Source organism: Bos grunniens, chromosome 4 (assembly GCF_055505025.1).
Source record: "Bos grunniens cultivar Pamir isolate PY7600 chromosome 4, Bosgru_T2T1.0, whole genome shotgun sequence".
Taxonomy (NCBI): domain Eukaryota; kingdom Metazoa; phylum Chordata; class Mammalia; order Artiodactyla; family Bovidae; genus Bos; species Bos grunniens.
The window spans coordinates 57,303,837-57,327,634 of record NC_141168.1 but is presented as its reverse complement, the minus strand read 5'-3'; the positions used below and the strand labels follow the sequence as shown (position 1 = coordinate 57,327,634).

Here is a 23,798-nt window from a genome sequence, read left to right as displayed (position 1 = left end):
AAAAGAATGAAACTAGAACACTTTCTAACACCATACACAAAAATAAACTCAAAATGGATTAAAGATCTAAACATAAGACCAGAAACTATAAAAATCCTAGAGGAAAACATAGGCAAAACACTCTCCAACATAATTCACAGCAGGATCCTCTATGACCCACCTCCCAGAATATTGGAAATAAAAGCAAAAATAAATAAATGGGACCTAATTAAATTAAAAGCTTTTGCACAATGAAGAGAATATAAGCAAGGTGAAAAGACAGCCTTCAGAATGGGAGAAAATAATAGCAAATGAAGCAACTGACAAAAAATTAATCTCAGAAATATACAAGCAACTCCTGCAGCTCAATTCCAGAAAAATAAATGACCCAATAAAAAAAGTGGCCAAAGAACTAAACAGACATTTCTCCAAAGAAGACATCCAGAAGGCTAACAAACACATGAAAAGATGCTCAACATCACTCATTATAAGAGAAATGCAAATCAAAACCACAATGAGGTACCATCTCATGACGGTCAGAATGGCTGCCATCAAAAAGTCTACAAACAATAAATTCTGGAGAGGGTGTGGAGAAAAGGGAACCCTCTTACACTGTTGGTGGGAATGCAAACTAGTTCAGCCACTATAGAGAACAGTATGGAGATTCCTTAAAAAACTGGAAATAGAACTCCCATATGACTCAGCAATCCCACTGCTGGGCATACACACCAAGGAAACCAGAATTGAAAGAGACACATGTACCCCAATGTTCATCACAACACTGTTTACAATAACCAGGACATGGAAGCAACCGAGATGTCCATCAGCAGATGAATGGATAAGAAAGCTACAGTACATATACACAATGGAATATTACTCAGCTATTAAAAAGAATGCATTTGAATCAGTTCTAATGAGGTAGATGAAACTGGAGCCTATTATACAGAGTGAAGTAACTTAGAAAGAAAAACACCAATACAGTATATTAATGCATATATATGAAATTTAGAAAGATGATAACGATGACCCTATATGTGAGACAGCAAAAGAGACACAGATGTAAAGAGCAGACTTTTAGACTCTGTGGGAGAAGGCGACGGTGGGATGATTTGAGAGAATAGCATTGAAACATGTGTATTATCATATGTAAAATAGATCGCCAGTCCAGGATCAATGCATAAGACAGGGTGCTCAGGGCCGGTGCACTGGGATGACCCTGACGGATGGGATGGGGAGGGAGGTGGGAGGGGGGTTCAGGATGGGGAACACATGTACACCCATGGCTGATTCATGTCAATATATGGCAAAAACCACTACAATATTGTAAAGTAATTAGCCTCCAATTAAAATAAATAATTAAAAAAAAAAGAAATAAGAGGCATATAAAATAGACGCTTTTGAACTGTGGTGTTGGAGAAGACTTGAGAGTCCCTTGGACTGCAAGGAGATCCAACCAGTCCATTCTAAAGGAGATCAGTCCAGGATGTTCTTTGGAAGGAATGATGCTGAATCTGAAACTCCAGTACTTTGGCCACCTCATGCGAAGAGTTGACTCATTGGAAAAGACTCTGATGCTGGGAGGGATTGGGGGCAGGAGGAGAAGGGGATGACAGAGGATGAGATGGCTGGATGGCGTCACTGACTCGATGGACGTGAATGAGTGAACTCCAGGAGTTGGTGATGGACAGGGAGGCCTGGTGTGCTGCAATGCATGGGGTCGCAAAGAGTCGGACACAACTGAATGACTGAACTGAACTGAACTGAAAATAGCCCCTCTTTTTCATCTAGCCTATATTCTAAACTCAGTTGATCCTATAATTGCAGTTCATCACCCTGGGTTAAGATTTGCAAAAATAGCATCATTCAAGTCTTGATTTGTTGACAATTGTCAGTGCTTTCTACATATCATTGAAAAACATAAAAGTAATGTCTGGCCCTCAGCTAGGTTCTTTAAAAGGAGCTTGATACCATTTCTCACAAAACCACAGAAAGGGAGAGAAAAATTCCCATTATAATATGGGAAAAATCTAGAACAGGAAAAACTTGGGACAGGAGTGTGCATGTAGCATTCTCAAGTAAATAATTGGTTACATGGGCAGTGTAGGGGCAATGTGGCTATATGGGCAAGATTTTAAAGCAAAAACAGCTGTAGAGATATTTTTACAAAGCAAATAGCAAATGACTAAGTACTATTTAATTTCATTTATGTAAAAATTTATGCTCAAAATCCTCCAAAGCTAGGCTCCAACAGTATGTGAACCAAGAACTTCCAGATGTACAAGCTGGATTTAGAAAAGGCAGAAGAAGAACCAGAGATGAAATTGCCAACATCTGTTGGATCATAGAAAAAGCAAGAGAATTCCAGAAAAACATTTACCTCTGCTTCATTGGCTACGCTAAAGCCTTTGTGTGGATTACAATAAACTGTAGAAAATTCTTCAAGAGATGAGAATACAAGACCCACCTTACCTGCCTCCTGAGAAATCTGTATGCAGGTCAAGAAGCAACAGTTAGATTTGTATATAAACAATGGACTGGTTGGGAAAGGAGTACATCAAGGCTGTATATCGTCACCCTGCATATTTAACTTATATGCATAGTACATAATGTGAAATCCAGGGCTGGATGAAGCACAAACTGGAGTCAAGATTGCCGGGAGAAATATCAATAACCTCAGATATGCAGATGACACCATCCTTGTGGCAGAAAGCGAAGAGGAACTAAAGAGCCTCTTGATGAAGGTCTAAGAGGAGAGTAAAAAAGCTGGCTTAAAACTGAACATTCAAAAAATGAAAATCATGGCATCCGGTCCCATCACTTCATGGCAAATAGATGGGGAAACAATTGAAACAGTTTATTTTCTTCAAAATCACTGTGGCTCCAAAATCGCTGTGGACGTTGACTGCAACCATGAAATTAAAAGACTCTTATTCCTTAGAAGGAAAGCTATGACATACCTAGACAGCGTATTAAAAAGCAGAGGCGCTACTTTGCCAACAAAGGCCTGTATAGTCAAAGCTATGGTTTTTCCAGTAGTCATGTATGGATGTGAGAGTCAGACTGCAAAGAAAGCTGAACACCGAAGAACTGATGCTTTTGAACTGTGGTATTGGAGAAGACTCTTGAGAGTCCCTTGGACAGCAAGGAAATCAAACCAGTCAATCCTAAAGGAAATTAATCCTGAATATTCATTGGAAGGACTGATCCTGAATCTGAATCTCCAATACCTTGGCCATCTGATCTGAAAGAACTGACTCATTGGAAAAGCTTTGATGCTGGGAAAGATTGAAGCATCACTGACTCAATGGACATGAGTTTGAGCAGACTCCAGGAGATAATGAAGGACAGGGAAGCCTGGCGTGCTGCAGTCCATGGGGTCACAAATGGTTGGACATAACTGACTGAACAACATATAAAATAAAACCACACATACAAGATTACATATATATATATAAATGTTTGTATATGTAATAAACTGGAAAAGGTCTGGGAAAGACAATAAATTGATAACAATTGTTATTTCTTAGAAGATTCAGTTTTATAGAAAATACTTTTTATTCCCTCCTCCCCTGATGTTAAGTGGGAAAAGAAAATAAAACAGAAATAATACAATTCGATGGTAAGATACCAACTGTGTGTGTGCTTAGTCTCTTCAGTTGTATCCAACTCTTTGTGACCCCATGGACTATAGCCCATCAGTCTCCTCTGTCCATGGGATTCCCCAGACAAGAATACTGGAGTGGGTTGCCATGCCCTCCTCCAAGGGATCTTTCCTGACCTAAGGATCGAACTTGCATTTCCTATGTCTAATTGAAGAATCCACCTTCAGTGGGTAAAGAATCCACCTGTAGCTAAGAGCAAATATAACTGTGTTTCTTAAAACCCAGGAGACAAACATTGTATTATGGAGTAGAAATTGAGAAAATAAAGGAGGCATCTTTAAGATCCCCCTCTAGAGCCTGACAGGTCAGATGTACTCAGGAGTTTCTATCAGGAAGGTCCATCTTGAGGCAGGCTGAGGATTTTGACCTCCCCAGAAGGCCTTGACTTTACTGTCAGAATGAGAACTCGGGGGACTTCCCTGTGGCTAAGACTCTGTGCCCTGGGTTTAATCCCGGGTCGAGACATAGACCCCACATGCTGCAACTAAAAAGAGACTCTTCATGCCACAACTAAGACCTGGCATAGCCACATAAATTAATCTTTTAAAATGGAGAACTCAGGACACTGAATTCAATGGTCTATGCTTGGGTCCAGTTCCATTTGAGGAGGCTTATCTAGAGAATAATGAATACTCAGGAAAATTATCCCTCTCCCTTAGAAGATCAGGATGATGGGAAGAAAGAATGATGATAAAGGAAACAGCAGGACAAGAAGGAAAGGAGATTACACACTAGAGCAACCCAAGGTGCCCCCTGTCCCATGATAACAAGAGACAAACTGAAAGCCTTGGGCATGGTCCCTTCACACATTCTGCTTCCACCCTGTAGCATCCAATTATCTCTCACTGCCGAGGCTGCCTTGCAAGATGAAGCTGGCAAATCAGCAGTTAAAAGATAGAGAATGAAATGGAAGAGGTTCTTTAAGGTGCTGCTGCTGCTGCTGCTAAGTCGCTTCAGTTGTGTCCAACTCTGTGCGACCATCCATAGACGGCAGCCCACCAGACTCCTCTGTCCCTGGGATTCTCCAAGCAAGAACACTGGAGTGGGTTGCCATTTCCTTCTCCAATGCATGAAAGTGAAAAGTGAAAGTGAAGTCGCTCAGTCGTGTCCAACTCCTAGCGACCCCATGGACTGCAGCCCACCATGCCCCTCCGACCATGGGATTTTGCAGGCAAGAGTACTGGAATCAACAGTAAATCAGACACACATTAATTCAGCAATGTATTCTTAATTGTGACTACTTTATCTGACCATCAGCTTGGGAGATTCCTAAGAAATTACTATTTCAAGTCTTGCATCCATAGCTCTCCAAAGTCACGTGAGTAAAACATCTGACTCCCAACTCCATAGGAAAGAGGTGAGAAGTAAATGACTGATTACTCCTATTCCAAAAGGCTTCAGAAAACACATTGTTATAGTCAAGTCCATCAGGTATTTATAGAGTACCCACTATATTTATACTGAGAAATGCTTACACGCCAGGCACTGTGCTTAACACTTTGTTTCTTACCATTAGCTACCTCTCCAACACAATTGCTATCTTCGTTTAACAGGTGAGGGAATGCGGCAGAGAGAGGCTCCACGTCTCTACTTGCTCAAGTGGAAACCTTGAGGTATTAGTTTCTCAGGCTGCTGTGACAAATTATCACAAGCTTGGGAGCTTAAGACAACAGAAATGTATTCTCTCACAGTTTCAGAGACTAGAAGTTCCAATGAAGGTGTTGGCAGGACCATGCTCCATCTGAAGATTCTGGGGATGAACCCCTCTGGGCTTTTCCCAACTCTTGGTAGCCAGAGACATTCCTTGACTTGTGGCAACACAACTCCAACCTCTGCCTCATGCATTTACTTATAGCCTTAAACATTATAGTTTACTCTTTTAATTATAGTCACTCACAAACAATTGGGCATTAATTCTTGACATGTGGACTTCATATAACAGTGTGTGCTGAAAAGTTCAAACTCAATTGAGTATAGAGACTTGGGGGTTGTCACTAGAAATGGTGCTTTAGTTTACCTGGTTTCTAAAGAACTGCTTTTGAGAGCTCTACAGAAGGGGACCCTTTCTTGCTGCTCCAAAATTGCATTCTCTTCTGTGAGGGCAGAAATCACCCAATCAAGATCTCTTTCAGAGGTCCCCACCCAGGCTGCATATTAAATCCCCCAAGAGCTTTTCAAAAAGACAGATGCTAAGCTTCTCTCCCCAGAGCAAGTGAATAATGTGAATCTCAGCAACACAGCCCAGGCATTCATACCTGCTTCTCTCATTACATGGCCACCTCCTCTGTGTGTCTCTGTTTTCTCTTCATATAAAGACACCAGGCATAATATATCTGGAGCCACCCCTAATCCGGCACGACCTTGACTAATTATATCTCCAAAGATCCTATTTCCAATTAAGGTCACATTCTGGGGTTCCTAGTGGATTTGAACTTTTGGGGAACATTCTACAACCCAGGATGCATCTTTGGGGTGAGAAATCTCTTTGCAACCCAGGACTGTTGGATCAGACTTGGCAGTGTGACTCCAGAGCCACATCCTGAAGCACTGTGCTCATTTTGATGTCTGCAGGACCACACTACATACACTAGGCATCATCACCAGATCAAGATCTCTTTCAGAGGTCCCCTGGTTCTTGTCCTGAGGAGCTGACAATCTACCGAACACAAACGAGACAATGAAGGAGAAAAAGCACGTCACTGAAATGTCTGTGTAGCCTTCTGATGCCATGGAAACTTAGCTATGATGTGATGGATGAGGGGCTGGAGCACCGTGAGCACTGGCAGCATCTGGGCAGGTTGGGAGGAAAGACCTGAGTGAAGGCAGAAACAAGGCTGGAAGAACAGGTTCTAGAAAGATGGGCATGCTGGAGAGTCACAGGAGACGGAGCGGAGGGTGGGGGCGGGGTGGAATAAGAATATTTAAGGATGTTTCAAAGACAAAGGGAAGGACTTCAGTTTAATTCAGAAGAAAAACCTTTAATAGGGGCCAAAATGATACCAAATGGTCTTAAAGACTCCTCTGGCAGAGGTGGGCAGGGCAAGCTAGAGCCTGGAAAAACTGAGTGCTGAAACTTCTTGACAAAACAGGTTTGTGTGTGTGTGTATCAACATGCAGGGGCATCGTGTTTACATCTCTTCCAGGACATTTTAACAATTTGCCTCAGAAAATAAGCCAACGATGCAGATGCTCTCTATGCTTTCATCCCCCACTAGGAGATTCCTCCTTACCACCAGCCCCCCAACACTCACTCGCTTCCCTCCTGACACCCCCTTGCATCCCAGCCAAAAGCTGAATGAATAGAAAGGTGAGAGGAAGAGAAATAAAAACGCCTGCAGGAACAGCCAAAAAAAGGCAGCCAAGACATAAATCACCTTTGCACCGCTCGCAACAGGCTCCCCTCTGCTTGATGGCCAAGGCACAGTCTCTGGACAACACTGGGCACTTCTCTCTCTTACAGGTCACTTCCTTGTTCTAGGCAAAAAAAAAAAAAAAAAAGACACATTTGAAATCAGCTTCAAACAGAATCCCCAGAATCCTAGCACACAGTTGAGCGTTTCCCAGCTTCCCTCTTCCTATCTTGCCTTCATCTTCACGAGACAACTCTGTGATTGCCAACGAGATTTTGCTCTTTCTGGAGCGGGTATATCCATCCAGGAACAGACTGAGATTAGAGGCAGATGAACAGGATGGAAAGTCCCTTCTTGACCAGCCAATTTAACATAGATAACCAAACTCTGAGAGACAGAAGCTTTCTTTTGCTCTACCATTTCTTTCTGGTACACACTAAAGAAATGATAATATTTGTGTAAATCATATTTTGCCCATTGGGCTACCTGGGCCAGGACTGCATTGTGAGAACAAAAATATTTGCACACGGCCGTCCAACTATCCTTAATAGTAGAGTGCATTAAAATGCAGCAATCTAAAGTTCCAACTCAAATAATGACAAAGTTGAGTATTGAATCGGCTCAGTAAGAGAAAAAATAATATTCCCCATGCCAAGCAGAGACACAGGCATCAGTGTTTTATAGCTGTGGGACAGCTGTACTATATTAGCACTTATGCTAATGAAAGTGTAGTGAGTATTTGCATCTTGTTTTTATCCAGAAAGGTTAGCTGTTAAAATGACTTTAAGATCCAAACATGATGCATTACCTGTTTGCAGAACAAGATGTACATAAACCAAAAATACTATGTCACAACACTTCCACAAGACTGGGACTGGAAAAATGTCTACTAAGTGCTAGGTGAGTAATCATTCTTATTAAACTCCTGGGAGATAAATATCATCACTCTCTCATTTATGCACAGGAAGATTGCTGTTCCAAGTAGCTCTATTACTTTTTGAAGATCATATAACTTTGCAGTGGTAGAGGTGGATTTCAAAATTGAGCTCACAAACGTACACAAGGCCCACCTCCTACCCTGAGTCAAGGCTGGAATGACCACGTTCATCGCCTGATTTGGGGACAGACTAGAGAGGAGCAACTGACCGGCTCTCTTACCTCAAGATGAACACTCTTGGAACATGTGCAGGAGACATGTGCAGGAGACTCAGCCCTGACAAAGACCTTGGGAAGATTCACAAGTGTACCCAGTGGTCTTCAAAGTCAAGAGACTAAAGAAGATCTCTCCAGTTCTATTCTAGCACCAAGGAGAGATGTAAGGAGTGTCTATAAGAGTTTGAGTGTGTGTGTGTGTGTGTGTGAGAGAGAGAGTGAGAGAGTAGGTGGGGAGGGATGGTATGTTGGGGACTGGGAGTCCAAGTTCAGCCTATACACCAAATTGCAGCTCTAAATCAGTGCTAAGATAAAACAAGTGTCTACTAAATACACCTATCATTTAGTAGACACTTGCTACAGTCTCAATCTTGCTGTTGTGACATAGTATTTTTGGTTCACATGCATTTTGTTCTACAAACAGGTAATGCATCATGTTTGGATCTTCTCAAAGTCATTTTAATGGCTAACCTTTCCAGATAAAACCGAAGATACAAATGCTCACCACACTTTCATTAGCATAAGTGCTAATATAGTGCTTCTCTCCAGTCCCCTGGGAGTTGCAGAGCCTCTCAAGGCGCTCCCAGGGTCTAATTCGAAAATGAATCCAGACTGTCATCTCCTCCCTTTATGAATGAGCAGAATCCCTGAGAGTGCCAGAACTCCACACTCTCCAGCTCACCCATCACCTCTCCCCTAGAGTGAGGTACATGGAGCCTGGGGATGGGTGGGCCCCGCCATCCCAACAGCTCCGTTCTACACGGTCTTGTTGTCTCAGTACCCTGATGGCTTTGCAAGGCCACTGAAGCATGGGAATAATGAGCCCACCCCAACCAATGTTGCTCAAACATTCCCACTGGATGCCACACACAGAAAATGACCATCATTTCCAAGGCCAATGGTAAACACTGTGACGGGGTCATCCCAGGATTTGCCTGGCCACTGAAAGCGTGAGCATCAGTCTTCAGCCATTGTACCCATTCCTGCAAGGCTGGTAGACAGACTTCTAGTTTTCTCATTTACTGATTATTGGTGTCTGATCAGAAGGTGTGGTTGAGCTGAGTAATCCAGTCTCCTTTTCTTTCCCCATTTTTGGCATCTGTTATGTGATAAGAGTTCTCATAGAGAATCTCACCAACTCCTTAAAACACTATGAGGCAGTGATTCTTACCCTGGGCTGCTAATCAGAACCCGTGTGCAGTTCTTCAGAAAGCCTGGCACTGTCTCCCAGCTCCTGAAACTCAGATCTGATTTCTCTCAGGACCAGGCTCCCCAGATAATTCCAGTGTGCAGCCCAGGCTGAGAACCACTGCCATGAGAAGAGTGTTCTTCCTGCCTGCAAGACCTAGGTGGGCTCAGGAGCTGTCCACAGTCCCAGAGTGAATGGCTGACTCCAACCTGAACCCAGATATCCTGGCTCTGAGCCGGGCAAAGCTCCTTCCCTCGCTCTCTCTGTTTCATAATAAAGGTGGCATCATGATTCACTGTCAGTCTCAACCCTGTGATTTATGTTCATACTTTCTTCTTAAATTACAAATGTAATACATAGTTATGGTCACCTTTCAAACTAAAGGAGTATATTTTTTAAAAAATTATAGTGCCCTTTAACCACCACCAAAGTAATCAAGAACATTGATCAGGTATATACGCTGCTCGGCATGATGAACACTGACTCAGTTTCGCAAACAGCAGTTACACAAAACCATAGTTTTGATACCAGATGTCCCCAACCAAGGCATTACCTCAGAGCATCTGTTAAATCAGCTTTATGCATTCAGCACACCTGGCTTCTGCCTTAAGGAAAAGGCACCCCCAAGTACATCTCCTCTCTAAAAGGAAAACTCCTTAGACACAAGGAATTAAAAATTCTAAGGGTAGTCAGAGTGCATGTGAAGTCAAAATTTGGGATCTAATGAACAGGAAGAAACATACTCTTACATGTCAGAACTCTGCTAAATTAGAAACCCAGCAGGCAGTCAAAAACCATAGATCCAAGATCCATAATAAATAGCTTGTAATTACAGTTCAGCACAAAAGTTATTTCAACCAGATGGTTTGTAGATTCACATCTGGAATTTTTTGTGTACACACACACACACAGAACAAACCTTAACCTTAGCTGTAGGTTTAGTGAGTTTTTCCCCACTTCTGATAACACTTGGGAGGTTTTTATTTTCTACCAAGGGTCATGTTGGTACAGAGCTGCCAGATCTGATCATTTCCCTGTTGTCTGGTTGCGTGGATGCAGAGCACAAGCTCAGATTCCCAGGCTCTCCAAGAAACAAAGAAAAACTTCAGAGAATCACTGGTGAAAGGCTGATTCCTCCATCCCCTTAATTGAGTCCAGCAGCTACAGAGTAAATTCAAGCACAGGTTAATTAAGACCACTCACTTTGCTTTCCCTGATTTTGCCAAAGGACAAAAACACTGGTCTTCAAGCCAGCTGCTCTGGTAAGAAGGGGTACACACACAAAGACGTACCTTCAAGACTCCCTTTCCATTGGCCACCTCACCACACGTGCACCAAGTGTGCTCTGCTCTTACTCAAGATCACGGCTCATTCAGTTCCTTTTTTCATTCAAGAAATGTTTTCTGTTACTGATTCATGCTTACCGAACACTTTCTATGCATCAGGCTCTGTGCTAAGAGTTGCATATGCATTATTTCACAAAAAAAATCCACATCACCCCCATTTTATAGCTAAGGAACCAGAGTTAGTCAGCTTGCCCAAGCCCCACAAAAGGCAGATCTGGAATATTGGTTTGGCCCAAAATTTCGTTCAAGTTTTTCTGTAACATCGTATGGAACATTGGTTGGGGTAGGCTCATTATTCCCATGCTTCAGTGGCCTTGCAAAGCCATCAGGGTACTGAGACAACAAGACCGTGTAGAAATAGAGCTGTTGGGATGACGGGGCCCACCCATCCCCAGGCTCCATGTACCTCACTCTAGGGGAGAGGTGATGGGTGAGCTGGAGAGTGTGGAGTTCTGGGACTCTCAGGGATTCTGCTCATTCATAAAGGGAGGAGATGACAGTCTGGATTCATTTTCGAATTAGACCCTGGGAGCGCCTTGAGAGGCTCTGCAACTCCCAGGGGACTGGAGAGAAGCACTATATTAGCACTTATGCTAATGAAAGTGTGGTGAGCATTTGTATCTTCGGTTTTATCTGGAAAGGTTAGCCATTAAAATGACTTTGAGAAGATCCAAACATGATGCATTACCTGTTTGAAGGCATGCACTTAAATGCTGCACCAACTATTTCCCAGGCATTCGGGATACTAACAAGAACTAAAGAACATCACAGTTCCAAGGCCCCAGGGGAGACTGGTGCCTTGCAGGTGGTTCCACAAACGTGAAGTGAGCGCACTGACAAGAGCTGAATAACTCCAAGGTGCTTTGTCATCACCAACCATGAGAAGGTCCACAAACACCAGCTTCTTTCTGATAACAAAGAAAGATGCACTATTTTGGACATGGATAGTTATCTGTGCCTATCACATCGCTGATGGCTAGGCTCATATCTCCAAGTAAATCTTCCCCAAGATTTCAGCTTGAATTTGACTCTTCCCAAATCTACGCCACAGAAACGGTGGTAAAAATGCACTGGAGGAAAATGTCAGATTTTTAAAAACCCAACCTAGCCCATGCCTAAGGATAATAAACCTCATCACATTTCTCATTCTCAGCCTCTGTCTCCCCATGTTTTCCACTTTCTAGGGTCAGCAAGCCTGTCATTTACCTGTTGTCAAAGGCATCTGTTTGCATTAATGCCTTCTTTTGGAAAGACCAAATATATCAAAACTCAAAACAGCCTCTGGAGGCACATGAAATGAAGTGCCAACAAACAACATTAAAGAGGGGCATAAGGAGTAAAAAGGAAAAAAAAATTACATGGCTGGCAACAAAGCTCTATAAGGATGCAAGCCAAACCACAGCTCTGGCCACAGCCAAGTTCATACAGGACTCCCCCAGCTGGCTTGCTGTGTCTAAGATGTGCCACTAGATGGCAGCACAGAGTACCCTGGGCTTAGAAATGTGGCCAGGAGACCTGCCAGTGCCTCCTGAGCATTTTTCAGTGTCTGGTGTGGAGGGAAATCATCTCTCAGTGATTTGGGCTGGGTGGGGAGACAGGAGGTTAGAGAAGACAGCAAATCGCCATGGTGAGAATTTCCTGTTTGCTTTTCTCAATGAGAAAAAAAAAGTTTTTGAGATGCTTTTTATTTCAAGCCAAAGTCTTGAAGATATTTTTTTTTCTAAGATTCTTCCAGTCCCAATCCTATTATGGACTATGGAAAGTATTACCTGATCTTTCATTTATATTTAAAAATAATAATGAAATAAAAATCTGGAGAAGAAAACACAGCAGCTGATATGATAGAACAATCCGGGAGAAATGTCAACTGGCAGATGCTGTATTTCTAGACTATGAAATGGCAACACACATTTCTTGAAATAAGAAGGAAAATGAAAATACTGGGTGCCTTGCCTGCTGATCCTCCCTGTGATTAGCTATATTAGGAAGGTGGCAGACCTAGAAGGTGGCATCTAGAAGATGGTGTGATTTTTCCCTCCATTCTTGTCTTCTATGAAAGCAAAGCCTGCCTTGGAGGCAAACAGCTGTCATTTGGCGAACTCACAAATTCTAAGTGCCAGATCCTTTTTCAGAAAATCAGGAAGGCTGTGAAGTTGTAATATTTTTTTCTGCCCCAAATGAACAACAAAATATGTCAATAAGGTACATGGGCCAGGTAGTATCATTAGAGGGGATAAATAGGTAGAATTTTCTTTCCTAAATTAGAAACTCTCCAGACTACCAAAAGACAAAAACACTGGTTTCCAAGTCAGCCTCTCTGGTGAGAAGGGGAACACACAAAGCCGTGCCTTCAGGACTCCCTTTCCACTGGCTGCCTTATCCCACAGGTAGTAAGTGTCCTCTGCTCTCAGTGGAGTCTGGAGTCTGTCCCCGCCAGACTACCCTGCCCTTACCCTGCATGTGTGCACATGCTCTGTCATTTGATCACTGTAGCCTTATTTAGGGAGGGATGGAGCCCCTATTAAAATACAGATATCTATGGGGCTAGGTTCATACTGATTCTGACTAAGGCGTTCCCTCTGTCATCAGCTCCAGTCAGGGCACATATGTCTAGGACAGTGACTTGGAGAAGGAGAGGAGTGGCAGTTCTAAAGTAGCCAAACCAAAGATATGGTCCATTTGCCACTGGACCCAGTGCTGTGGCAGGGAGAAAGAAACCACGTAGCAAGCTTCCTTTCTATGCTCCAGAAATCTGGAGGAAACAAGACACCAGACCTGAGCAGGATCACACAGTACTGCAGTGTAACCTCTGGCCCCAAGTGAGAATCACAGAAGAGAACTCCACCTTGACTCAAAAGCCATCGCGGATGGTGAGCACAAATAAGACACTTGGACCCTTAATCAAATCCTCTTTATTAGAGAACTTGTTTGAAGTGCACAAACAGTAGTGTTTCACTATTTGAGAGTCTTAAAATTGCTCACAGAGGAAATTTTTTTGAGGGATACAGGTGTCTTCTGTCAAGTTTCCCAAGGAAGAAGGTGATCCAACATGAGCGCATGTATTCTCCTTGGAATTCCAAGTCTTCATGCACATGTAGTCAAAGAGGTCAACTTTTCCTTGAAGTGCCCCATTGTAACCCAATTTCAGCCCCACAAGAAGCAACAAGGAATTTTACGGTACTTTTGTACACCGGTCACAATTTCTCCTAGGCAATGTTATAAAACGTCTCATAAACAGAAGAATAATACTTCATGTTTACATAGCACTTTTCTTCTGAAGAGCTCTGCAGACATTATTTCATTCATCCTCAAAGGTTTCCTAAGATTTGCAGACGGAGGAATAGCACACAATGAAGTTAAGTGTCTCAGGCCCCTCAAAGAGCTAGCTAGCAGTGAACTTGGGAAGAAAATCTGGTTCCCAGACTGGGATTAAGGGGCCAGCCAGGGAGGTTAGTTGCTAAGGCACAGCATTAAACTTTACGAGTGTATCATATTAAAATTAGGTTAGCTCCTACATGACTGTTGAGAGTTTAGGACTAGATTAGTATGTAGTTGAGCGAGTCTGGAAATTTTCTGGAAAGTCAGGCCACCTGGGTCGGACATGTGAGGTCCCCTGCCCTGTTAAAAAGATGCCATAGAAGAGATGGGTCAAAACTCAAATAAACATACCTAACTGCAAAAATTACAGTTCTAGAATGCAGAGTTACAGACAGAAACTGAAAGAAAAGACCCAGGGGGGATAGGTATCATTGATACCTGGTTTTGATCACTGAAAAAGTGAAGTGATTCCCTCTCCAGAACATACAATCTGGGGAAATCCTCCAAGCTAGCATGAGCCTCCGAGAGGAGACAACACAAGTTTGTACCTGCTCCAGCCGGACTCCTCTGGATAAAATCTGTTCTTAATCTCTCAGAAAAGAATCAGTGGAAGGTGAGGCAGACTGAGATAGCTCAGTGGTTGCCAATGGCAGTAGTAAACTCGATCGATGATTTATTATTTTAATTAAGCTTGGACTTGCTTGTTCTTTGTTACTGACAGTACAACTGACTTCTCCATAACTCTTGCACCAAAAGAGCTAAGAGGAGGGGGAAAAAAAAGGCAAATCGGTCCACTCCAAAGCCTTAGTGTACAAGTACGAGGCTCCAGGGCTGCAGGCCATGTTTCTCAGCTCAATGAACTTTGAAAACACACCAACACAACCATTTTTAAGGTGAAGAAAGTGTGTTCAATAGGGAAAATGAACCAAACTTCCCAGCCAAGAGAATGGTTTCCCAACATTTCTCTTTCCCAACTGAGCGAGGTCAGTAGAAGAGGCTGGACACATCCAAGGTCAGTAGAGGTGAGGGGTGTCAATGGCCCTTGCTGTTAATGTAAAGTAACATTTCCAGATTTTTCTGAACGCCCCAACATCCACCACTTTTGCAAATGCCTTCACTATCAAAAGCCAGAGCTGACCTATCTCTAACAAAATTCTATGAAGTGGCAGTAATAGTTTTCCAGGCAGGTTGCTGAACTATTAAGAATAATAGCGCCTGACATTTATAGAAAATCTATTATTTGCTAGATTGTGCTGAACATGCTTTGTGTATTATGTCCTTTTTAACCCTCACAACAAACCTAAAGAATGCACTGATTTACCCATATTTTATGGGTAAAGCTGGGGCTCAGAGAGTTTATTTTTTATTAGTTCTTATTGGAATGCAGTTACTTTACAATGTTGTGTTAGTTTCTGGCTGTACAGCAAAGTGAATCAGTCATCCGTATACATATATCCACTACTTTCAATTTCCTTCCCAATTAGTTCACCACAGAGCATTGAGTAGAGTTCCCTCTGCTATACAATAGGTTCTCCTTAGTTATCCATTTTATATGTAGTTGTGTATATTCAGAGAGGTTAAAAGGCTCACCCAGCTCTACATAGCTGCAGCAGAGAGTCAAACCCAGGTCTCGCTGAAATCAGAGTCAGTGATTTCATCGCTATACCAGCTTGCCTGGTTTAGAGGTTAAGATGAGCCATCTCTTCCTTGCAGCCAACACATTTAAATGCGTGCCATCGTTAAGCACTTCCCCATTTTAAGACCATTACAAACCTTAGTTTATGATTCTGTTTTGAACACAAGAGTAAAAATAGTGCCTTTTAGAAAAAATAGATTAAGTCTCTGACTTAAAAACTCAAAACAAGTGTCAGTCTCTCAGTGTCCTGTCATTTGCAAGTCAGACCAGAGCCTGGACCAAAATCCTCCAAGTCCTCTGGTTTCTTTCGTGATTTGGGAGCACGGGGACAGAGTGTTCCTCTCCCAGGAGGCTGGCAGCATCCCATAGCCATACTTTTGGAGTCTTTACGTGAAAGCATCTTGCAAGAATATAGTTTTGGAGACTTAATGTGAAAGCATCTTGCAAAACATCTCACCATTCATTGCACTCCATCTGGGAGTGTTATTCTTTCTGCCTCTAGTCTAGGCTCAGCAAGCCTTTACCCCAGAGACCTGGACCCTGGCAAAGGCGGCCTTCCCCGGCCCAGCTAACGGCTCAAACTCTGAACAAAGCTGCCCTTGAAGCCCAGCCATTTAAAAGACTTTATGAAGTCCACTGGGGCCCCCCGATTATTTTGCAACAAGTCATATCCCATGAAGAAATTCACTTCTCTGCAACACAAAACAGAGGGAGATTAAAGAAAAAGGCATAGGGGGTGCAAGGGGCTGGAGAAAAGAAGTAAGACCCCCTGTTGTTCTGTCTGGCCAGAATCGTGTCTTTTAGTGCCCATATCCTCTACCAGGACGATGTTCTGATGATATATGGCCCTAATACATCACGAAATGACAGTATTCTCCTGATACTGTACCTTGAAAATATGACACGTGCCAGCAGAAGCAGCGGGGGATTAATAAGGAGGCCCTTTTTATATTTAACTTACCTAACATTTCAATTCTATTTTAATGGGCTTTAGTTTGTTGGGGGGATTGTTTAGGGGTCCTAAGCTTTTTAAAGAGTTAGGTCTGGCTTTTTTGTGGGGTGGGGGGGCACCTTTTCAAGGACCTCTCAGAACAAAGAGAAACAGGCCATTAGACTGTCCCAGCCACTCAAGTACAGCTCTGATTTAAAACAGGGCAGTGTCAAACAGCTTCTCATTCTGTTTAATCATATTTTGAAATAGAACCAAAGCATTAGAGAAGGCAGAAGACAAAAGAAATAACCACCAAATAAAAATAGTAGCCCAAAGAAAGTAGCACTGCCTGGTTTTTATTAGACTGTACATCGTATAAGCAAGGGATCTGCTGGCAGCACCACATTAATGTAACTGGAATGGACTGAGCACAAAGCAGCCAGTGACTGAGTGCAGGGCACCCTGTCACAGATGCAGCTCTGGGACACCACTCAGGCTCCTAAAAGCAGACTGGAAAATCAGAGGGTGGACTGACTGCGTCCTCTTCTACCAGAGAACAGGAGCCAGACATGTGACCTTAAAGGAGTGATTGTCAGCATCCTTTATGTGGTTCACATTCCCAAGTCAAATGATAAATCTATGTCAAATTTTAGATAGTGTATTAAAAAGGAAAGACATCACTTTGCTGACAAAGGTCTGTCTAGTCAAAGCTATGGTCTTTCCGGTAGTCACGTACAGATGTGAGAGTTGGACCATAAAGAAGGCAGAGGGCCAAAGAATTGATGCTTTAGAAAAATGGTGCCGGAGAAGACTCCTGAAAGTCCCTTGGGCAGAAAGGAGACCAAACCAGTCAATCTTAAAGGAAATAAACCCTGAATATTCATTGGAAAGACTGATGCTGAAGGTGAAGTTTCAATACTTTGGCCACCTGATGTCAAGAGCTGACTCACTAGAAAAGATCCTGATGCTGAGAAACATTGAAGGCAGAAGCAGAGGGGGGCATTAGAGGATAATATGGCTGGATGGCATCACCTATTTAATGGACATGAACTTGGGCAAACTCTGGGAGATGGTGAGAGACAAGGAGGCCTGGCGTGCTGCAGTCCATGGGGTTGCAAAGAGTCGGACATGACTTGGAGACTGAACGACAGCAACAATTCCTGAGTTTACCTTTTTCTCCTCAAAATCAAAAGGGATTCAAACAGCTGGGATGCAGGATGAAGTTGGGGCTACAGAGAAAGCATCCACAGACTGCCACTATGGGAAGAACTCATCGCTTCCCAGGTAGAAGGGGAACAGAGGCTGCAAAGGACACAGTCTTGTGCACAAGTGGCCCAGTTGCCTTTCCCAGTATCTTTGACTATTTTACATTACGGGCGCCCTTCAGCACATGACAAGTAATAAATGAGCTTTTTCTCTGACTACCTCTCCTAAAACACAAAAAAAGGGAGGGGAGTGAGATTCTAAGAATATTTTTATGCCTTTTTGGTGAGTTCTTTTGAACTAGCAAGAAGATGGGGCGTCCAACCCCAACAACCAGTGGGATCTTCATCAGAGGGCATCATCAGAGGCATCAGCCAGGCTTCTCGGTCTTGGGACCAGGTGCTGCCTAGGCCAGCAGGGGCACTGGAGGAAGCAAGGTATGAGGGTTCAGGAGTTAAAGACAACAAGAAAATCGGAGTCACTTCCATGGGAAAGCTCTTGATATGGTGTTAAGGAAGGCTACCCAGAGATATTATTTCAGCAGCCCCCTTTCTTACTCGCCACAATATAACAAGCTGGGCTCCCTGGCTACCTAAAGAAACTGCAAACTCAAGGGACCCTTTTAATTGTACACATAGATGATTGTCTGGGCAATGGAGAGTGAACACATCCAAAACATGGAAACTGAGTGAATGAATGTCTTAGGCCCCGGCCGTGTCCTGCCAGGGTGTTTGGTGGTGACAAACCACTTCTCAAGACCAGCTTTGGAGGGCTGTCACCCTCTTTCAGCAGGTATCTCTGCCTGCATCTTCTGACCACAGTGAGTGGGACTCACCAGGTCCGCATTTGCCCCTCATTCCTGTGGGTCAACAGCAAGCCACCGAGCTGATTTTTCACAGCAGAGAACAGAAGATTTTCCACAGGTTGCCCATGAAAGTCCACATGCTGGGGGAGCTACAAAAATACCTAACCTTGACAAGTAAATGGAGCTGACATCACAGGGAACAGGCAGGGCAGAGGAACTGCTCACAGCCCATCTGTCATCTTGACAAAGTAACTTTCTGGTCACTAGTGAGACACTTTTAAAGACATCTGTACAATTGACCTTGACCACCAGCAATCACAGAGGCTTTCAAAGGGACCCCTGGGATAGCAGGCGTTAGAGCTCGTTCCTGCCGTCCTGCCTGCGGATAACGGTGAAGGCTGTCTGATGTATCAGGTGCTGGAAACATCCTTGCTCCTGGACTATATTCACTCTGGTGCTGAGGGCAGAGGGTGTCCAGTTAGCCCAAGGAATGTCAGGCAGAGCAACAAGGGGACAGAAGCCCTCTGGCCAGATGGAAATTCACAAAACGGAGAAAGTGAGTCTCAGACAGCATCCCTCATCCGAAAGCAAGCATGTGAGCTGGGGATGGTCTGACTCATTCACCAGGGCCATTAACAGCCTGTTCTCGTCACCAAGTCTTCCCCAAGGGCCACATGCAGATGTCAGAAAGAACTGGAGAAGCCACAGATTTATTTCATTGGTTTAGAATGTAATTGTAATTCACTGGCTTCCACTTTCAAACTCATGAAACAATCAATGAATGCCAATTTTGCATATAATCCATTTCTGATTAAGGTGTTATGAAGAAATAAAAGTGACTGGTCACCCATAAAACACCATTAACATAAACTTGTTGCTAAAAGGACTCACGACGCATGCTTCATTTTAAAAAAGAAATGATTGGCCATGATTATTTCCCTTCGCCACTGGTTTCTCTTAAGGATTTCATCTTAAGACAGCTTCTCTGAAGCTTTAACATCTAAAATAAGACAAAAATGTCAACAGAAGACAAACGGCCTTTAGAAAATGTGACATCGTGGCCACAAACTTGGGTTTTTTCTGCAGGCTAAATGTTGGCTCCACAAATTCAAACCTATCTGACTGAAAATGCGTGAGTTTGTTTAACAGATATTGTTGAGCCCCTGTGGTGGGCCAGGCACTGTGCCAGGTTTTTGCTGAGAACAGAACATATGAATCAGATCCATCCTTTGCCCTGGAAGAGATTCCAGTCCAAGAGGGAGAGGGGCCAGAGCACAAACATGGCAGAAGCACCTCACATGTTGCAACATGAGTGGATGCAGGGCAGTCATGAGTTAGTTCAGAAGAGGCAAAGGTCCGTTTCAACCTAACTCCATTGCCATAAAGCCCCAGAGATCATTCTAACCCTCCTGGTTCTTCAGACCGTACATGCGCCCCTGAATGAGCCTCCAAAAAGTTTTGTTATACAATTCTCTCACTGAGACAATTCGATCTACCTATATTAGACCCTTGGGATCTGACAACCCACAAAAGGAATCTCCTTCAATGATGCCATTCCAGTGCCCTCCAAAGTAGGTGCAGCAATATGGCTGGGCACCACCAACAGAAAAGCAGCCCATCTTATGCATATTATGGGAAATCCTTTGTCACTTTTCTCTTGCTCTATGAAACTGTAAAGTTTAACACCCTTTGCTAGTCTTTCTTCCATCATATGTTTTAAGTAAATTGTAAAATACCAACATACTGAATTTTAATTTACATTCCAAAACCAATCATTATTATGTCACCAAGAATAAGCAGTAACACACTGTGTGCCGTGCTCAGTCACTTCAGTCGTGTCTGACTCTTTGCAACCCTGCAGCCTGCCAGGCTCTTCTGTCCATGGGACTCTCCAGGCAAGAATACAGGCATGAGTTGTCATGACCTCTTCCAGGAGATCTTTTCTTGTTCCAGGGAGGGACTGAACTCGCCTCCCCTGCATCTCCTACATTGCAGGTAGATTCTTTAGCACTGAGCCACTGGGGAAGCCCATGAGCAGTAATACTTATTTTTAAAACCACTTCTCTAAAGCACACATTTTATTTTCCAGTTATTATTGCTTATTTTACTATGATTTTAGTTGGTTCATTGGAGATAGCTTTTCAGCTTTGTCTGTGTATTGGTACAATTTCCCCACCATCTGACTTGATACATGGAGTAACGTGAGCCATGAATATGGCAAGCTGTCAATATAGAAAAAGCAGAGTTTAGAGTGGAAAGGAAAATACATAACTTATCCTTGAGGAAGAGAATGAGTTTTATCTTCAAATTACTAAATCAAAAGATTAAAGACAACTAATTGAATTAATTAAAAACTAATTAATTCAATTTAATTGAACCAAAAAATTAAATTTAAATAAATTAAACACGGCATATACTTAGTCATCCAACAGGTATGCTCTGGAGGGGACCAGCGCTGGAGGGGCCAGCAGTGGTCCAGGCCCGGGGATATAGCGTGACTGGGAGAGTCCACAGCCTCCAGAGCTGTGGAAGGGAGACCTTCAGGAAACAAAGATGTGCGAGATACAAGGGACACTGATGAGGCTATGGAGAAAACGAAGCAGGACAAGGGAACAGAATGACAGGCTGTGTACTTCAGAGGTGAGGGGTCAGAAAAAAAGGCCCTCAAATAAGAAAGCATTTCTCCAGAGGCCAGAATGAAGAAATGAGAATGTGTAACTATACTGGATGGGACTTCCCTGGTGGCTCAGTGCTAAAGAATCGCCTGCCAATGCAGGAGATGGGGTTGGGTCCCTCGGTCAGGAAGATCCCCTGGAGAAGGAAATGGCAACCTGCTCCAGTATTCTTGCTGGAGAATCCCATGGACAGGGGAGCCTGGAGGGCTACAGTCCATGGGGTTGCAAAAGAGTCAGACAGGACTTAGTGACTGAACAACAACAACAAATATATTGGATAAGTGTGTTCCGGGGACGGGAAAGAGCAGACACCCTTGTTAAGAGGGAGCTGGAGATCATGCAAGAGTAGCAGACCAAAAGAGGAGGATGCTCTGGGAGGTAGAGTCAGGGACAGCATCAGAAGGCAGATCCTGCAGGCCTTGTAGTTAGACTTCAGACTGCAGTCCAAGTCAGATGAGAAATCACTGGGGGAATTTTTGTAAATAGGTCAAAAATAATTGGATGTATACGTTTCAATGGCCACTGCCTGATAATGTATTGTCCAGAGGCAAAAGTGATCATGAAGATAGGAATTAGCAGATACATTGTCAAGGTTTTGCCATCAAGATATGCTAGTAGATCGAACATATGATATAAGAGAAAAATGAACTCAGGACATCATGGTTGATCCCTGAAAAGATGGACCAGTGCAACTGATACTGCCGGCCGGAAGAAACGGGATTTGGAGGAGAGGTGGAAAATGAAACCTCTGCTTGGGCCATTTTAAGTCTGAGATGCTTCCTAGCATCTACGTGGAGAGGCCGAGTAGGCATTTGAATTTATAAGCCTACCCTTGAGGGGTCAGGGCTTTCCCAGTGGCTCAGTGGTAAAAGAATCCACCTGCAATGCAGGAGTTGCAGAGATGCAGGTTCAATCCCTGGGTCAGGAAGATCCCCTGGAAGATCAGGAAGATCCCCTGGAGGAGGGCATGGCAGCCCACTCCAGTATTCTTGCCTGGAGAATCCCATGGACAGAGGAGCCTGGCAGGCCACAGTCCACAGGGTAGCAAAGTGTTGGACGTGATTGAAGCAACCTAGCATGCATGCATGCCTTGAGGGGTAAGGGAGCTGGGACCACAAATGTGGGAACTTTCAGCATATAGATGTTTTTAAGCCATGAATTTATATAAAAATCACCTAGGGAAGGAGTATAAACAGAGAGAATGTTTTGATCAAATCCTGGGGCCCTCCAATATATAAAGTTCAACAAGATAAGGAAGACCCAGGATAAAAAGGTCTAAGAAAGAGTAGCCAAATCAACATAATTCTTATAAACCCATAGAGAACTCTATATGTGTGAGTCTTTATACACACATGCATGTGCACACACACACACACCCCTCAGGCACTAAGGCCCATGACCGTATAAGATCACTGGTTCAGACTATTATATTAACCCAGTGACCACCAGAGGTCACTTTCTCTCAGCACCTGCCACTATGTCAGATACCTACCAACCAAGATGCCTCAGCACAGCTGTCAGTGTGGCTATTTAAGGCTCATGAGAGAGCTACTGCTGGCTACTCCTTGCTGCTGCTTCTGCTAAGGCACTTCAGTTGTGTTCGACTCTGTGCGACCCCATAGATGGCAGCCCACCAGGCTCCCCCATCCCTGGGATTCTCCAGGCAAGAACACTGGAGTGGGTTGCCATTTCCGTCTTCAATGCATGAAAGTGAAAAGTGAAAGTGAAGTCGCTCAGTCATGTCCAACTCTTAGCGACCCCGTGCACTGCATCCCACCAGGCTCCTCTGTCCATGGGATTTTCCAGGCAAGAGTACTGGAGTGGGGTGCCATTGTCTTCTCCAGCCACTCCTTACCCTAGTGCTAATAACTACCATGCCTGCCAAGCTACTTCTCCGAGGGAACAGACTCTAGCTCAGGAAAATGCTGATTGCCTAGAAGACCTAAGAACACCAAGGAAAAGGTCTAGAACCTGTGTCCTAAGGGAGCTAGGACCCAACAGAGACCAGTAACCAAATGCTAGGCAAGTGTTAGAGATGAGTTTGGGAGTAAGAGAACATTAAACCCCTAGGACTTGAAAAGGAAAAGGAAAACCCGCCATTTTAGGTTTTTCTTCTCAGTTGAACTAAGATCTAAAATCAAATCCCTGGAAAGAACAGAGCCCATAGTCAAACCCTACTTTCAATTTCTGATCCTAACAAACATGGCTCAGAGCTGGGAGTATGAGTGATCTCATCTACGGCAGAATAAATAGGACTCAGGGATCTAGGGAAGTGGCTTGCGCTCACAGGCAGGCACTGGCCAAGAAGCAGGGAAGCCAAGACCCCAGAACCACCTTGGAGCGCATTCTGAAAGTGAGCAAGAAGCAGAGAGCAGCCGGCGGAGAAGCTAGAGCTGAGGATATGTTGCAACTTTGAGATTTGTACTCCTCTCTGTCCTTTCAACATCATATTTCTTCCCACATACTTGAAGGCCGTCAACATTCCCCTGGGCATTCTGTCCACCAGGTTAAATGATATCAGCACACCATCATTAGTGAATAATATTTACTAA

General features: G+C 43.6%; 1 protein-coding gene across 2 annotated transcripts in view; it reads right to left on the bottom strand.

Moving 5' to 3' along the window:
* BMPER (BMP binding endothelial regulator) overlaps positions 1-23,798 on the bottom strand; it is a 252,348-nt gene that overhangs the window by 210,284 nt on the left and 18,266 nt on the right. For both annotated transcript variants that reach the window (XR_015163218.1, XM_086398479.1), the window contains exon 3: positions 7,016-7,115. Coding sequence is in view for 1 of the 2 variants with exons in the window: in XM_086398479.1 (XP_086254605.1) it covers positions 7,016-7,115 (100 nt within the window). In the remaining variant the exon portion in view is untranslated. The remainder of the gene's footprint in view (positions 1-7,015; positions 7,116-23,798) is intronic.